Source organism: Elephantulus edwardii, unplaced genomic scaffold, assembly GCF_000299155.1.
Source record: "Elephantulus edwardii isolate Elephantulus edwardi_28Jun2011 unplaced genomic scaffold, EleEdw1.0 scaffold00196, whole genome shotgun sequence".
Taxonomy (NCBI): domain Eukaryota; kingdom Metazoa; phylum Chordata; class Mammalia; order Macroscelidea; family Macroscelididae; genus Elephantulus; species Elephantulus edwardii.
Genome location: NW_006399946.1, coordinates 5,515,159 through 5,533,795, shown reverse-complemented (window position 1 = coordinate 5,533,795; position 18,637 = coordinate 5,515,159). Strand labels below are relative to the sequence as shown.

General features: G+C 40.9%; 1 protein-coding gene and 1 pseudogene across 1 annotated transcript in view; both read left to right on the top strand.

Moving 5' to 3' along the window:
• LOC102861267 (protein spire homolog 1-like) overlaps positions 1–18,637 on the top strand; it is a 508,352-nt gene that overhangs the window by 486,022 nt on the left and 3,693 nt on the right. The window contains 4 exon segments of the mRNA XM_006897017.1: positions 6,511–6,648; positions 8,558–8,628; positions 12,486–12,513; positions 12,611–12,747. Coding sequence (XP_006897079.1) covers positions 6,511–6,648; positions 8,558–8,628; positions 12,486–12,513; positions 12,611–12,747 — 374 coding nt within the window.
• LOC102860853 lies at positions 15,080–16,065 on the top strand (annotated as a pseudogene).

Below are 18,637 nucleotides of genomic sequence, written 5' to 3'. Positions count from 1 at the left end.
TGGATTTGGTTTAATTTTCCTCAGCTTCAGCTTGAACTTGCATATGAGTAGTTGGTGGTCTGTTCCACAATCAGCTCTTGGCCTAGTTTTCACAGCTGATATTGAGCTTCTCCAGTGGTTTTTTCCACAGATGTAATTGATCTGATTCCTATGCATACCATCAGATCAAATTCCTATGCACATCCAAAAAAAAAAGGAAGCCATAGATTGGGAAAAAATATTTGGTAATAACATGTCTGACAAGGGACAAGGTAAAAGTAAATAACCTAGTTGAAAAATGGGCACAGGGTATGAACAGACACTTCACCAAAGAAGACATTCAGGTGGCCAACAAGCACATGAAGAAATGTTCAAAATCCCTAGCTCTAAGAGAAATGCAAATCAAAACAACTATGAGATACCATCTCACCCCTGTAAGAATAGCAAACTTTAACAGAATAGCAAACATCAAATGCTGGTGAGGTTGCAGAGAAACTGGAACCCTTATTCACTCTTGGTTACTTTCTCAAAAAAGTTGCAAATAGAAATACCATTTGACCCAGCAGTTCCACTACTGGGAATATACCCTAAAGAAACCCTAACTGCCACCCAAGCACACCCATGTTTATTGAGGCCTTGTTCACGATAACAAAGAGTTGGAAAAAACCCAAGTGCCTATCAACAAACAAATGGATAGAGAAGCTCTGGTATATTCACACAATGGAATACTATACTATGCTGCATTGAAAAAAAGGAACTCATTAAATATTTACACAGTGAATGACCCTGGAGGACATTATGTCGAGTGGAATACCTCAGTCACAAAAGGACAAATATTGCATAGGGCCACTGTTGTAAAACAGGACTGACAATGGGGTTGAGGGAAGACTGAGAAAGAGGGGATAAATAATGTATACTGCATTGAAACAGATGAGGGAGAAAACTATTTAAAAGGGATGTATGATTAGGTATTATTGTCATGACAAGAGTCCAGAATGAAGGCTGCACATGGAGTGGACTTGGGGGGAGGGATTGTATAACAATGGAAGAATTTTTCTTTTACTTTTCAAAGAGAAGAGGGAATGAGGGGAGAGGAGGTGAACAGGGAGAAAAGTGCAACAATGAATGAATGGAAACCCTAAATCTCTAAACTTTCATTAAAATTAATTTTTTAAAAAGGCAGCAATGTTACTAAAGAAGTTCAAACAAAATCTGAAACTTGTGTTAATATGAGCATATAAAAGAACATTAGGAAAGTATTATCACAACTTTAAATATGTAAGAGGGAATACTTTTGTTATTTTTTTCCAGAAGTTGAACAATTAGAATGTTCTTTTGACCAGTCTATTATTAGAAGTTGGTCTGTTATTCAGTTGGGCATCTGGCCTTTGCAACTTTGTAACATTAGTGCTGAGATTTGGAGGTTAGGTTAGACTAAAATTACATTCAAATATCTTAAACTATCAAAGAAGTTTCAGTTAATTATGGTCAGAAATTATGCCAACCAAGGCCATCAGCCCACATCTGGGATCCATTGTGCAGCTGAGCTCTTGATGTGTTCTTTATCAGACTGGAAATAATCTGCTATGATCAAGATAAAGCCCATTAGCTAGCAGCGTAATGGAGCTAAGTAAAAGCACTGGTGTGCACCCTCTCAAGGATCCTGGTAGACATGTACATGGTGAACTGAGACAGATAACATTGTGAAGCTCCATCTCCCACGACATGCACCTGTCAGCAGCAAGGCAGAAAGTGTCAGGTTAAAGGAGTTCTCAGAGTAACTTGTCTTAGGCAAACCATAAAATCATAAAGAGTGCCCTCAAATGTGGTAAGTATTACCCGAAAAAAAATGTGAAAGTAGATTTTACAATGTAGCTGAATTTTAGAATACAAAGTATAATTTTGTATTTAAGCCCTCAACTGAAACTGGCAGAAATTGTTTTGTTGTTAATCTTTTTGTTCTATCTCCTTCCCTTCCCTTCCCTCCCCTCCCCTCCCTTCCCTTCCCTTCCCAAATGTAATTCTTTTTTAAATGTCATTTTTTTCCACCATGTGCTCAAATGATCAATGGTGGATGCCCACTCAGGTTTAAGATGACTTGTCTGTACACTTCCCTTGTGGCAGGAGGAACCGTCTCCTGGTGTCTGTTCCATTGTTGTGTGAACTCTGAGACACTGAAGGAATTGCTTTCTGTTTAGGTTGCTGACTGTACATGTGGGTGCATATGGTGGCCTGGGCATGGCATGGACACAAGTGTGGACTTGCCCATCACTGTCCTCTGCAGTGCTTTTGTCCTGTGTTTTTCTTTCATGATCCAGAATCACCGTTTGTCAGTCATTCATGTTCGGCATTATTTTCTCCTTTTATTTTTCCCCTGCCATTTTCTTATTTCCTTATCTGTTGTTCAGGTTCCTGGAATAACCAGTGTCTGGCCAAGGACGCCTTTCCGACCACTTTTTTCTACCATACAAACAGCTTCTCTGCTCAGCTCTCACCCTTTTGAAGCAGCCATGTTGGGGTTAGCAGGGGCTATGTATTACTTGTGTGAGAGAGCTTTTACCAGCAGGTGGAGATCCTCAAAGGTTGGCCTCTTTCTGCTGGTTCTTGGGGATTCTTTCACTCTCTGTCTCTTTGGCAGTGAGACTTCAACTGCAGCACTCTGTAAGAATTAACAGCTTAGATTGGCTCTTTGCTTGGAATTATTGATTCTGATCTTTTGTAGGATGCATAGATCCACTGGTCTCCCTTGAGAGGAAGTAACTTTGTAAGGACAACAAACTCACAATGCAGCATCAGTTGAGAGAGACCTGGGAGTGTTCATTTCTTGAGGAGCCTAGCTGTACCCAAACCCCCTCCCAAAGCTAATATTGCCAGCCTCCTGCCACCCTAGATGGCCGTCATTAGGGAGCTGTGTGCCCACAGGAAAGGTCAACCCTGGGTCCAAACAGGCTTTTTTGCTTCATCAGTGCCTTTCATAAAGATGTGTTGGGATTGTCAGGGTGTTTTATGGATTTTTTTTTAATACTTCTGTGGTTATTTAGAATATTTTCAATAATTTCGCATTATTGAGATTTGTATACAGGATAACTTTACTATTATTAAAATCTCCACATTTTGTAAAGATAGTATAATAATCTCTAAACCCTAGTGAAATGATACAAACACTTGGTCATCCTATAGTCCCTTCTGGCCCTCTGTCACAGATGCCAACATTATTCCCAGTTTGTTCACGGAACTCAGGGTCTTGGCTCGTTTGGGCCTTTATGTTAGTGTGTCCCCAGCACTGGGTCACCAGCGGATCTCTTAGTCACTCTGAAAGTAAATAAATTAATAAAATTTCTTTTACTGTTTGTTTGTCATGAAATACTGGGTAAATCTCTGCACATTCCTGTTTGGGATCTGGCTGTTTAGTCATACTGACCAGTGGCAGAGACAACCTTTTTACTTACCTCTCTGAGCAGAAACATTTGCTCACAAAGGCAAAGAAACAATTAATCTTGAGTCTTCAAATTGAACTTGAAGAAAGAAAAAAGTAATTAAATGTAATAATTACTATGTTATATAAGGAATTCTCATATACATACTATTTATTTATGATACTTCAAGAGAAAGATGGGAGTCTCCTCTTGTGTGATTTCTAGCTTTGGAAAAAACCCTTTGGAAGGTCGGCTAGAAGTCAGTTGCAACTCAGCAGTACATAACAATATTTATGATGTTGCTCATCAAGAACACTTTACATAAAAAGTGATTATTTACATTTCTCTCTGACTTGGTGACTGAACTGACACTTCTGAGTCTTTGTGCTCCCTAACTGAGCTGTTGTGAATAGCAAACTATAACCAGAATATCAACCAAAAACTCAGCAATTTTAAAACATAAAAAATAAGTTCTGAAAGCACTTTTTCTCCTAGAGCAAACTGTCCTTTTTGTTCTCTTAAGGTTCATTTTCCCTTTTCTTAGAAGCAAAGAGGGAGCCCTGATGGCACTTTGGCCACAGAGGCCATTTGTTTCCAGCCATGTGAATCCACCAACAGCTCTGAAGGAGAAGATGAGCAGTCTCCACCCATAATGATGTAGCCTAGGAAGCTCCATGGGTGTCACTGTGAGTCAGAGATGACTGGACAGCAATACGTTTGAGTTTCTGAAGAAACAGGGGCACAAATTGTGCTGAAATTCTGAGTCTTGTGCCCAAGTCCCATCCCCCAGGCCTTCAGGCTGGGATAGGGGCCAGGCTCAGCTAATCCACATTAGTGCATTTGGAGCATCCGTATCTCCGAAAGATGTTTGAGATATTGAATTAGCATTGAGGATATTGAATTAGTATTTTTGGGGGGGGTGTTGTCAGTCAAAAAAATACTATTTTAGAAAATATTTGCCATTTTCTTTCATGTTGCATTAAAGTTTTGTTGTCCTTGGGAAGTTTCAGAAATCAAACATTAGCATTTGACTTGATTTTCTTTTTAAGTTTTAGTAATAAGCAGTATTTTAAAAATTAAAACATTTAAAAAGCAAGAACTTTTTTTAAGTTATACTATATGATGTATGGAAGGAGGAGTGGCATCCACTTCCATAATAGCTTGCCTCCGGAAACCCTATGAACCTGGAGATAGGATGAAAGGCACCCAAGCATCGAGGACTCTCCTTCATAGGGTCGCTATGAGTCGCCTGCGACTCGACGGCGCTTAACAACAACAACAGCATATGATGTAATGAACTTTGAACATGGTTTAAAGCAGCAAATTAAAAGTATACTTGAAAATAAGAATTATCAGTTTTATTAAATGGGATAATAATATATTTTTACAAATAAAAAGGAGTTACTGTATACTTGAAATGTTTACTAGCCCCGTTATTCCAGTTTTAAAGTAAGCTGAGTTGGCACCATTTGCTGTCTTCCTGACATGCACAGCAAATCTCAAGTAGAGATTACATGGTTATTTGCTAAATTAATATGTTATTTTGTCACTTTGTCACATTGTCAGCCCTCATAAAATATGCCTTCATCACAACTGATTAAAGTAGGAGAAAAATGTCTTCTTACACAGCAGATAGAAGGCCGAGAAGTGCTGTCATTCAGCAATGTGCCGACACTGCTTTGGAACACAGTTTAAATGTTACAGCCGTCAAAAAGGGCTAAGGTTTTGTTCCTATGTGACACCACTGTCTTTCCTCAGGGTAGAGAAAAGCAGAGTGTGATGGCTGGATTTCATTTCTTTCATTTAATTTAGTTTTATAGTTTCTCAGAACAAATGGGAAAGACATGATCTTTCCTAACAAATCACCCTCCCCATCTGGCAAATACTAAGATCCCGAGGTAATAAATTACTTGCTAGATTTTTTTCCCAAAACCCAGTTTACATATTTCACATTTGTTTATTCCGTATGAGCAGAGACTGATTTATATTGAGTTTTTAGTAAGAAATTCTTGAAACTGTAATTTTTCATAAATTGACACATAGATCTATTTTTATGTCTTTGCATTAAAGACAGAACTGAATGTCACAACTCAGAAACTGGGTTGCATTCAGAATCCTGTACTTTCTCATTTGTCATGTTTAATATCTAGAAGTCCTGTGAGTGAGCACAGATTACTGTGTGCATGTGCAGAGAATCCCAGGACCAGGCAGTAGCACTCATGAGGCAGGAGTGGTGGGAATGCACAGGGACCTGCCCTTCTCTGAGATCTGCAAATTGCTCACAGACTGGGGTGAAGACCTCAAGTGCAGTCAGTTACATCAACATTTTCTTTGCATTTTTTAGGAAGCCATTAGCATAAGATTGCTAATACAGACATTTATTATTAAATTCTTCTGAGCTTCTCCTCATCTTTCTAATGTTGCAATAGTTATTCAAAAACAGTAGCAAAAATCTGGCTAATTGTGGGGACCAGTCTGTATATAATTTCCATTTCCATTTGGATGTGAACTACAATCATTAATGTTCACATTCCACCAAGACCTTTAGGATTTTTTCAAAATCTGATGATGTAACTGACCACTATAAAAAATAAGCTTCTCAGTATAAATTACTAACTTCTTCCGGCTATTCTGGGTACCCACAGACAGACTTTTTAAAAAGGTTGCCAATTTTACCAGTCTTGTAGATCTGTTATTTATCCATTAGCTTCTAATGTATAACAATATTAAATATTGTATTTTATGTAATCATAGAATAAATCTAATGAAAAATTGATTTGGAACAAAATTCTTCAATTTCAGTGTATAAATATGTAAGTGCACTTAAAGAAGAAAGTGAAGTATTTAAGCAAACACAGAGAACTTTTACTTACTGGAAATTTTGAGAAACTACAATTGTTTCACAAGGTTGCCTGAAATGTTTAGCTCTCTGTTGCCTAAATGTTGTTAAAGACCATAATATGGTACCCAGAGTGAGCCAGCCCTGATCCAGTTTTCACTGGGAAATGTCTTCTCTTCTCTGAAGTTACTAACTAGATACCTGATCTGAAGGAAGATATTTTAGTGCCAGAGCAGAGAGTGGGTTCTCCTTTTCATGTAGAATCTCAACTTTCAGGAGGAATTTTGCTACCCAGTGGAATGCCTCGCCTTGACCGTGGAGGAAGTGATGCATATTCGCCAAGTCCTGGTGAAAGCTGAGCTGGAGAAGTACCAACAGTACAAGGATGTTTACACTGCACTGAAAAAGGGAAAGGTATGGCTGTGTGCCATGAGTGACTGGAAGAGTCATTTACAGCATGTGTGTTCTCAGCAGGTTGCATGTTAGCCAAATGTTCCAGGGCTTCTGGAAGGCTTAAGAGACAAGACACTTCGACTTGAGCAGATGTCTAAAGAGGAGTAAATGGTAAATGGGGGCACAAGACTGTGAACATCTCTGAAAGGGCCAAAGGGAATAAGAATAACACAGCCCTTCACAATCTCAGAGCAGAAGTCAGATAAAGAGTGCATAGCCCAGTCAGTCCCATGGTGTTTCTAGAGCCACACCAACAGCAAGAGGTTCGTTTAGTCATTGTTTACTTACAGACTCACAGTTGTGGTATTGAGAGTGGATTTTATTAGGGAAGTAAGTTGAAGAGTGGGGGAGGCAAAGAATATCACCCAATGCAAGTCCAGGTTTTACCCCAAGTTTCAAGCCACAGTTCCTCAATTAGTCCAGGCTCGGGTTTCAGTTCAACAGTCAAATCCAAATCATACAGCAAGGTTTCCCTCAGAGCAAGTATAAGTTGGCTTCTCTTTCAAGATCAGCAAACATCTTTAACTGTGGCCTTTATCTCAGGGCTACTCTGCTTACACCCTGCCACAGTTTCTCCACTGCAATGGCACAATCTCTCCACCATCACCAGTGTCTAGCTTTCACTTAGCTCTTGCTCCAGTCTCCCTCAGGTAGCACTCTTTCTCTTGTCCTAGTCCTTCAGCTGTTAATGATTTGCAGAACCATGTCTCTGCAGTTAAGGTAGCTGGATAACAGAGGGGACTAACTGGAATGGCTAAAAAAAGCCAACTTTTAGTCTAACACCACAGCAGAAAGTCCCTGTTTCTGCTTTGCTCAAAAGAGGAAGTATTTTTGTTCCTCTTTTAGGGGGAGAAAAAAATCTATGGAAGGTGTAAAGACAAACATTATAAGTAACAGTAGAGAGTTGGACAGTGAATAGGGTTGATATAAAGAGAATTGATGCCTTTGAGCTGTGGTGCTGGAGAAGAGTGTTGAATATACCATGGACTGCTAGGAGAACAAACAGGTTTGTCCTGGAGAGGGTGAAGCCAGAATGCTCCTTTGAGTCAAGATTCTGAAGCTTCGTCTGACATATTTTGGGCATGTTGCAAGGAGGGACTAGCCCTTGGAGAGGGACATCATGTTTGGCAGAGTGGAGGGGTGGCGAAGGAGAGGAAGACCTTCGATGAGATGGATCGATTCTGTGACTAGAGTGGTGGGAATAAGTGTGTTTGAGATGGCTAGGTTGGCACAGGATAGAACAGCATTTAGAGCTCTTGTACATAGGGTCGCTATGAGTCGCAAGCGACTCGATGGCACATAACAACAACATACCTTCATAAAGCATGTCTACATTTAATCATATTCTTTTAAGAGATGTCTTTTAAAACAAAGTCTGAGAAGCAGAGGCAGATTTTCCACAACCTTCTTTCAGTTTCTCTAGAATGGTGAAACACTTGAGACCAGAGGCCTGTTTGAGTGAATGTTAACATCCTCAGCAAGGTACAAATGTCAAAAGATAATTCTTGGATTCTATTTATTGTTGCTTCTGTTAGCATGGCTCCTGCCATCCACTCATGACAACCCATGTGACAAGATGGTACTGGCTTTTCTAGACTGTAGTCTACAGCAGCAAACCACCAGGTCCTAATCTTGTAGAGCTTCCAGGTGGATCCAAACTGCTAACTTCTGAGGCAGCAGCTGATCCTGTCTCTGCTAACTTTAGAAGTAGACTTTTAATTATACACAGAGCCAAACATAAAAAAAAAAATTCTCATTTTTCTTCTTTATCTACTAAATCACACCAGTATATAAATGTAAAGTTTATCCACGTATATTAATTAACTATTGATAATTTTTTAAATCTCTTTTAAAATATGCCTTTTTTTAGCTCTGTTTTTGTTGCCGAACCAGGAGATTTTCTTTCTTCACCTGGTCTTACACCTGCCAGTTCTGTAAGAGGTAAGCTATTTTGTCAGTGATTGAAAGATACTTTTAACATTAATGAAGGAAATATCAATTACTTTAATTTTGTTCATCAGTTTTCTACACAAGAGCAAAATTAGAAATGGCCCATTCTGTTATATTGTGCTGTCTTTGTGTAGGCTTTTATTGTTGTTGTTGTTGTTGTGTACCATCAAGTAGGAACCAACCCATAGTTGACCCTCTGGTAGGTTTTCAAAAACAGTAAATCACACAGGGTGGACACTGTCCCACGGAGCAGTTGGTGGATTTGAACCATGTGCCTTGGGATTACAGCAGTTTCTTAACACCAGGCCACAAGCAAAGGTCATTACAAAGACTAAGGAGAAAGAAAGTACCAAAATAGATGTCAAAAGATGGTCTTACTATTGCACTAGAGAGCTGAGAAGCCAAAACAAAGGGAAGATATTAAGAAATTAAGGAGCTGAACAGAAAATTTCAAAGGGCAGCTTGACAAGACAAAGTGTTACAATGAAATGTGCAAAGAGCTTGAGTTAGAAAATCAAAAGGGCCAAATTATCTCAGCATTTCTTAAGCTGAAGGAAGAACAAATTCAAGCCTCAAATTGCAATACTTAAGGATGCTATGGGCAGAATATTGAATGGTCAAGGGAGCATCAGAAGAAGATGGAAGGACACAATTTGATCCATGGAGGAAGGGGTGAATAAAGGAAATGAGAGAGATCCGGTGTATAAAACAGTGTATACAAACTTTGTAAGGAAACTGATATAAAATAAATATTTTCTTTTTTAAGAAAGAAAGGTGACAGTAAAAAGATAACAAAATAGCATATTTTAATACCTATAGTAGACAACAAGCAACAACAACATGGTAGACAAAGAAGACAGGGTTGCTTCAACAAAAGGAGACCAAAATAAAAGGCAGCACACTTGTGGAGATGACAACTCTATCCGCACCCCAAACCCTTCTCTCTGAGCCACCTCACAACTCTGGGCCAGTTCAATGCAGTCTATTCTCTAAACCTGGAACTCTTACAAGCCATTGTTTGTTTCCCAGTAGGCCTTAGAAAAAGCACCTGTCTTGGCTTTCCCAGATGTTATTGCGCTTTGTTTCCTGGGCAGTGTGTGCGAGTAGCTGAATTTGGAATGGGTCATAGCTGTAGGTGTTCCCCAAGGAGAGTGCAAAGGTATTCCTAGGGACAGAGAATGTCAACACAAGAAAGGTCCAGGTCCCAGGAGAGAAATCGAAGGAGGAGCTGCTCGTGACCACCACGAAGATGATGATCCAGATCTCCAAGACTACATAGATCTACATCCCCTTACCCTTCTCGATTTAAAGAAGACATGAGGAAAAGAAAGAACGGCAGATTACCAAGGAGAACTTGGAGGGTGAAAACCGAGGAAGAAATAGAAATGATTAAGTTAATTCAGTTTGACTCCCCAAAATTGTTTCTTTCCAGGGGAAGAAGGTGAATGGCTCTGTAAATGCCTATGCCATAAATGTATCTCAGAAGAGGACGTATAGGCAGTATATAAATAGAAAAGGTGGATTCAACAGATCCTTGGACTTCATTGCATGAGAATTGAAGTATTGAAGAATTATTTATTTCCCCCTCCCCTTCTTGGTCAAAAGCATGGATTTTGTATTTTTTATTTGATAGGCATCAAAACTAGGATCTTTGTTCTTGCTCCTTATAACGAAATATCATTTGGGGCAATCACCAACCCCATTTTGTTTGCCCTTATTCCTATGGAATCTATGTATGTTTTCTTCTTGAATGCTTGCTAAGACCTTTTTAAAAACATAAAATAATTTGGATATAAGTTAACACCAATAAAGCAATATTTCTATACTTTAAAAAGGAAAGAAGTTGGAAGGAGTACATAGAGTGACTGTACCAAAAAGAACTGGCTGACACAGATGTATTTCATGAACAACTTAATGTTCAAGAGTCATGATGAAGGAGGAAGTTCAGTTTGCTCTGATGGAGTTGGCAAAAAACAAGGCCCCAAGAATTGAGGGAATACCAATTGACGTATTTCAACAAACAGATGAAAGTCTGAAAATGCTCACCAGGCTATGCTAAGAAATCTAGAGGACAACCACGTGGCCAGCTAACTGAAAGAGAACCATATTTATTCCCATTCCAAAAAAGGTGATTCAGCAGAGTGTGGAAATTATCAAATGATATCACTAATAAGACATGCAAGCAAAATCCTGCTGAATATTATCCAAAAGTGACTAAAACAGTACATCAACAGAGAACCAGCAGGATTACGAACTGGGTTTAGAAGAGGCTGTGGCACTGGGGACATCATTGCCAATGTCAGATGGATCTTAGGTGAAAGCAGAGAGTACCAGAGGAGTGTCTATCTTTGTTTCATTGGCTATACAAAGGCATTTGACTGCATGCATCACAACAAATTGTGGCTAAGTTTGAGAAGAATGGGAATCTCAGAACACCTGATTGTGCTCATGCGAAATCTATACTTGGACCAGGAGGCAGTCATCAGAACAGAGCAAGGAAACACTGCATGGTTCAAAAATCAGAAGAGGAATGCATCAGGGATACATCCTGTCTCCATACCTTTTTAGTCAGTGTGCAGATTTTTCGAGAGGCCAGAATTTATGAGGAGGAGTGTGGCGTCAGGCTTGGAGGAAGACTCATCAACAACCTGTGTTAAGCAGATGACACAGTTTTGCTTTATGAAACTGAGGAGGACCTGAAGCATCTGCTGCAGAGAGTCAAGGACTATAGTTTGCAATATAGATTGAAGCTCAACATAAAGGAAATGAAGACTCTTGCCACTGTGCCAGTTGGCAGCTTCATGATAGATGAAGAAGAGATTATGAGGATTGTTAACAATTTCAGCTTGCTCAGTTCCACAGTCAACACTCTTGGCACCAGTAATCGGGAAATCAAAAGCAGGATTTCATTTCAAATCTGCTGTCAGGGACCTCTCCAGAATTCTGAAGAGCAAGAATGTCAGTCTAGAGATTAAGGTGCATTTGATCCAGGCCATTGTCTTCACAATCACTTGCTATGCATCTGACAGCAGGACAGTGATCAAGGATGACAGAAGAAGAATTGATGCCTTTGAATTGTGGAGAAGAGTACTGAACAAAAAGAGGATAAGTAGGTCTGTCCTGGAGAGAGTGAAACCAAGCTGCTCATTGGAAGCAAAGATTTTGAGACTCCATCTCATACATTTTGGGTATGTAAACAGGAATGACAAGTCTTTGGAGAAGGATTGATGCTTGGAAGGGTTGAGGGGCAGTGCAGGAGAAGACCCCAGATGGGATGGATTGAGACAAGAACTGAGATAATGTAAGGAAGTGTGTCAGAGACAGTAAGATTGACTCAGGATTCAGAGCTATTGTACATAGAGTTGCTATGAGTTGTAGTTGACTCAAAGGCACATAACAACATCATCTTTGTCAGCTAGAAATAGTACCTTCTTCAAAGATGGTACCAAACAATATAAGTTATTTGTTTTACTTAAGCAAGGTTATTTATAATAACTCATATTGGAACGTGGAAGGAGGAGTGGCATCCACTTCCATAATAGCTTGCCTCCGGAAACCCTGTGAACCTGGAGAGAGGATGAAAGGCACCGAAGCATTGAGGACTCTCCTTCATAGAGTCGCTGTGAGTTGCCTGTGACTTGACGGCACTTAACAACAACAACAACATATTAGAACAGGAAAAAATTAAATTATCATAGACAAACAAGGTTTCAGAGTTGGCCTTTCATAGGAGACACTGGAAGAGTGAAATTTTGTAGACTGATTGTTGTATTCAGTTGTGGTTGTGGAAATTCACAGCAATAGTGTGTTGTCATCATAACAAGTAATACCTTTGATTTTGTGTGCAGGCCAGTATGCTCACAGTGCTGCAAAAAGGTAAGATAAGCTTTACTTAATTACAGTTTTTGTTACTTTTAGTGTTTCTACATCTTTAAAAGTAATTGTAATTATCATTTTTATTTTGTTATGGTAGATGAGGCTACCATCCAAGCCATATTCTACTCTTCCTATACTTTCTTTGGGACCTTCTGCCTTGCAAAGAGGAGAAAGCTTCATGAGACCAGAAAAACCTTCCACCAGCCACCACAGGCCACTTCGGAGTCTTGCCAGGTGAGCAGAGGATGTAAGTCTTCAAAGTTTCCCATATAAAAGGGCACCATTCCTTTTAAGGTCTGTGGTCAGAAGTTATATTTTTGTTTTGAGGGTGGTTTGGGGTGATTAGTTGGCTTTAATATAGTTAACTTTGATGTACAAAAAAGTATTCAAAACTCACCCAAAGTGTTTTGTCAAGGGACAGTAGATAACTATTTGAATCTTACTACTACTGCAATCTCATACTGCAGTACTGTCTTTTTTTTGGCACTTCAGAAGTGACTGTTTTATTGTGTCCTTTGAATTAATCTTTAAATTTAACCTTCTTTTCAATGAAGTTTTACAAATTTTAATAGTCTAGCCATTTCTTTACTCTTTCTCTAAATTTGAAAGTAAATCTATTTCATTTGGTGCTTATAATACACTGGTAGGGTTGGCTTACTATTATGATGGCAGAAATAAAGCTTTATACCAAGAGCTGGTAATTGAAAAGAAATAGATTGTTGAGTATCATTTCACTTTTGCATAATGCAAGGCAGGATCCATGTTGATCATTGAGGAAATGGGCAAAGGTCCACTCGGTCCACAAGATGCTAGGGGAGAAAGAGGCTTTTTCATATCGCCACCATCCTGAGTATGGTGAGCATTGCTGCTCCTTGGTTGGATACCTCGATAGACAATGAAAGGAGGCAGGCATGAGAACAGCAAACCATGTGTGGCCCAGAGTACTACCCACACACTCTGCTTGGAGTGGGAACTGTTCCATTTGGTTATGAGTTCTCCTCAGGGACTTGGGACCATCAACATGGTTTATTCTGCTCTTCTTTATTGGCATTCTCACCCCATTTTCTTCTTCTGTATTAATAGCAACATTCCTGGCTGTTTTATTATTATATTGATGACAATACCAATTGACATGTTTTGGAAACAGATGCAGCCCTAGATATGCTCACCAAGCTATGCCAGAAAATTTGGAGGGCAGCTACTTTGCCAACTGTTTGAAAGAATGGTTCCCATTCCCAAAAAATCAGGATGTTGACATTACCAAACAATATCAATATCACACACAAGCAAAATCCTACTGAAGATTATTGAAAAATGGCTAAAACAGTACATTGATAGAGAACTGCAGGAAATTTAAGGCTGGATTTAGAAGAAGTTGTGGCACAAGGAATATCATTGCTGATGTCAGATGGATTTTGACTGAAAGCAAATATTACCAGAAGAATTTCTATTTGTATTTCATTGACTATGCAAAGACTTTTGACTATATGGATCAAAACAAATGATGTTGAGAAGAATGGGATTCTTATAACACTTAATTATGCTCATGCAAAACTTATACCTAGACCTAGAGGCTGGTGTATGAACAGAGCCAGAGAGATCACTACATGATTTAAAATTAACCTCTCCCCCTATTTATTCAGTCTGTATGCTGAGCAAATAATTCAAGAAGCTGGACTTTATAAGGAAAACTAGGTAATCAGGATCAGAAGCAGACTCATCAGTAGCCTACGTTATGCGGAAGACACAAACTTGCCTGCTGAAAGTTAGGAGATCTTAAAACACTTGCTGCAGAGGATCAGACTACAGCCTTCAATATGGATTACATTTCTACATCAAGAAAACCAAAATCTTCACAACTGGGCCAGTAGGCAACATCATGATAGGTGGAGAACAGAGAGGAATTGTCACTTATTGTGCTTTTCTTGGATCTACAATCAACCTCTTTGGCACTGCTAGCCAGGAAATCAAAAGATATATTGCACTGGTAAAGTCTACTGTCAGGGACCTCTCCATAGTGCCCAAGAGCAGTGATGTCAGTTTGAAGACCAAGGCGCACCTGATGCAAGCCATAATCTTTTCAGTACTTGCTATGAAGCTGAAAATTGGACAATGAGTAAGGAGAAGAGTCAGTCTCTTTGAGCTGTGTTGTTGGAGAAGAGAATTGAATTAGCCCATTGACGCAAAAAGGACAAACAAATTGATTTTAGAAAAGGAGCCACCAGGGTGCTCCTTTGAGGCAAGAGTAGTGAAACTTTGTTTCACATACTTTGGACATGTTGTTAGGAGAAGCTAACCTTGAGGAGAGACATCATGCTTGGAAAGGTAGAGGGTCAACAAAGAACCCTTAATTAGATGGATTGACACAGTGACTGTAATGGTGGACTTGAGTATGTCAGAGATGGTTAGGATGGCACAGGTAGGGCAGGGTTCAGATCCATTGTTCATAGGGTCACTGTGAGTCATACGTGACTAGGCAGCATTTTAATAACATTGTTACTGACATAATTAACTTTGGTTCTTAGAATACAGACAACCGGGAGTGGAGCGAGAGGGTGCTCCCCCGGGGAGGTGTGAGCCCTCATCCTTGGCCCCCAGCCCATCTGCAGGACCCTGGCTTCTACCCCCACCCCCCCCCAGACGCCACAGAGAGATGAGCAGCAACAAAGAGCAGCGTTCAGCAGTGTTCGTGATCCTCTTTGCCCTCATCACCATCCTCATCCTCTACAGCTCCAACAGTGCCAATGAGGTCTTCCATTATGGCTCCCTGCGGGGTCGCTTCCGACGCCCCATCAACCTCAAAAAGTGGAGCATCACTGATGGCTACATCCCTCTCCTTGGCAACAAGACGCTACCTTCTCGGTGCCACCAGTGTGTGATTGTCACCAGCTCCAGCCACCTGCTGGGCACCAAGCTGGGCCCTGAGATTGAGCGGGCTGAGTGCACCATCCGTATGAACGACGCACCCACCACAGGTTACTCAGCGGATGTGGGCAACAAGACCACCTTCCGCGTGGTTGCCCATTCCAGTGTATTTAGCGTTCTCCGGAGGCCCCAAGAGTTTGTCAACCGGACCCCTGAAACCGTATTCATCTTCTGGGGCCCCCCAGGCAAGATGCAGAAGCCCCAGGGCAGCCTTGTGCGAGTCATCCAGCGGGCTGGCCAGGCGTTCCCCAACATGGAGGCCTACGCCGTCTCTCCTGCCCACATGCACCAATTTGACGACCTCTCCGGGGTGAGACGGGCAAGGACAGGGAGAAGTCTCATTCGTGGTTGAGCACAGGCTGGTTCACCATGGTGATTGCAGTGGAATTGTGTGACCACGTGCACGTGTATGGCATGGTCCCCCCTTACTACTGTAGCCAGCGACCCTATCTGAAGCGCATGCCCTACCACTACTATGAGCCCAAGGGGCCGGACGAGTGTGTCACCTACATCCAGAACGAACACAGCCGCAAGGGCAACCACCACCGGTTCATCACTGAGAAGAAAGTGTTCTCATCCTGGGCCCAGCTGTATGGCATCACCTTCTCCCACCCCTCCTGGACTTAGGTCACCCGGCCCATGGAAACTTCACGAGAGACACAGGAGAAGCGGCTCTCAGCTCTGCCACTCAACCTCAGAGCATCTCCTGGCCAGTCAAGACTGGCTGGAGTGTTTCCTGGCCAATCAGGGCCTAGAAGATGATATATCCTCCAGCCAATCAGGGCCTGGTTATATATCTTGGCCAATCAGGGATGTGGGATTCTATGTGGCTAATCAGGGGTGTTGGGATATATTTCTGTCCAGTCAGGGTTTGAGCATAGTCAATCAGGGTATGGAACTGTCTCTGAATCAATCTGAGGCCAAGGAAGTGTCCTTTCCCATGAGGCTTTGGTTCAGAGCCCCAGAAATGAACTCCAGATCACTCCTCACTTTAGTGGGAATTGGGGTCTTATCATAAGAAACTAGAAACTTTGTGTGACTCCATTACCTCTCAGTGCCAGAAAAAGACCGTTATGTGGTGGTGGAAACTGTCTGGAGGTGAACCAGAGAATTTTTGGAGGCAATGAGAAGACCCAGGAGGTAGAAGTCTAGAATTTGGGTCCAGACTCTGCCAAGTGACCTGGGGCAAATCTCTCCTCATCTCTGGGGACCCTTCAGGTTCAGAAACCCTTTCTTTACCTCCGCTACTGACCTGACCCTTGGGTCTGTCCTTCTTAAGATAGGACCCCCTCAAGCTACCAGCTTTTGCTGGGAGGCTCAGACCACTGGGTGTTTGGGGTTCCCTGTACAAGTCCTTTTAAAAAACTTTAATGTATTTTTGTGCAATGTCCCCCCAGTTTGGGGATTAACAGGAATGGGACAAACCTTCAGTTATTTTCCTAGTCTTCTCAACTCACTAACTTTAGCTTAGCTCTTAAAGGGCCATCCATTTCACCATCTAGCATTAAGTACTTCCACTTGTTGGAGGAGCCTGGCCTTGTCCCTTGGGCTGAGGAAGGGGTGGGATCCCAGTTAGACTTGAGTTTCCTGTGGCTCTTTTGTTTCGAGCCACCATGGCTGCTGGGATGGCTGGAGGCGGCTGGGAACCCTGTTGCCTGTGTTCTGTCCCCTTGCTTTAGATGGCACTTTATTGCTGAGCCTCAATCGATTTGCCCCTGCTCCTCCAGATCCTGAGAGGGAAGACTCAGAGGGCTTCCTGGAGGAAGTTGTAAAGATGAAGGGGTCAGACAGAGGTGGAGGCCAGCAGGCAGCCGATTGCACATTGGGGTGAGGGGCTGGTGATGGCCCCAGACTTGATTTTGTAATGGTTTGTACAGGAATAAATGTACCTAAGCTCTAAAAAAAAAAGAATACAGACAACCAACCACAAAAATACAAAGAATTGTTGGGGAATGGAGATGTATTAGGTGAATAGATGAATGCCAGGAAAATTAATCAGAAGAATGAATGGAACCTTCTAAGAATCAAATCCCTATGCACATCAAAAACTTTTCCAGTAGGGTAAAATGGAAAACCACAGACAAAAAATATTTGCCAATGACCTATCTAATGAGGGACTTATATCTAAAAATTATAGAATACTCCAGCATCTCAACAAGAAAAAGGTAAACAGCTCAATTGCAAAATGGGCACAAGATATGAATGGATACTTCACCAAAAAAGAAATTCAAATGACAAATACACACATGTCAAAATATTTAAAATTTCTAGCTGTCAGAGAGATATAAATCAGATATTTTCTCACCCCAGCAACAATAGCAAAATTAAACAGAGCAGCAAACAACAAATGTTTGCAAGGTTGTAGAGCGATTAGAACTTTTATTCGCTGATGGTGGGAATGTAAAATGGTACAGCCACTATGGAAGACAAGTCTGGCATTTTCCCCAAAAGCTGGAAATAAAAATACCATTTGACCCACCAGTTCCACTACAGGAAATATACTCTAAAGAAACCAGAGCTGCAGTGCAAACAGATGTATGCACACCCATATTTATTGCTGCATTATTCACAATGGCAAAGAGATGGAAGCAGCCCAAAAGCTTGTCAACAGACAGATAGAAAAACTTTGGTACATCCACACAATGGAATATTAGACAGCATTGAAAAACAGCTTGTAAAACATTACACAACTTGGAAAAGCCTGGGAGACATTATGCTGAGTGAAATAGCTCAGTCACAAAAGGACAAATACTGTATGACCCCCCCCCCTTTTATAAAATAAGGCTGACATAGGGGTTTAGGGAAGAACCAGAAAAGAGTAGATAGATAATGAACACTTCATTGGAACAGATGAGGGGAAGGACTATCTGAAAGGAAGATATGATTAGGCATTATATGTGTTATAGTTAACAATTTAGAACAAGAGGTGCATTACAAAGTAGACTAGGGGAGATGAATGAGGGGGATGAAAGGAAAACATGCAATATTTAATTAATGAAAACAGCGTTTCTGTGTTAAAATCACAATAAAAAAAGAAAAAATCTATCTTCAATTTCCTGTAGTCTGGCTTGCTATCTGTGTTACCTGATGTTTATTGATCCTAACATTGGATCCCTGGGTCATTAAGGAGAGAACTTAAAGTACCTTCTGAGAAACCAATAGAACATTAGCAATATGTACTTCATTTCATTTGAGTCTG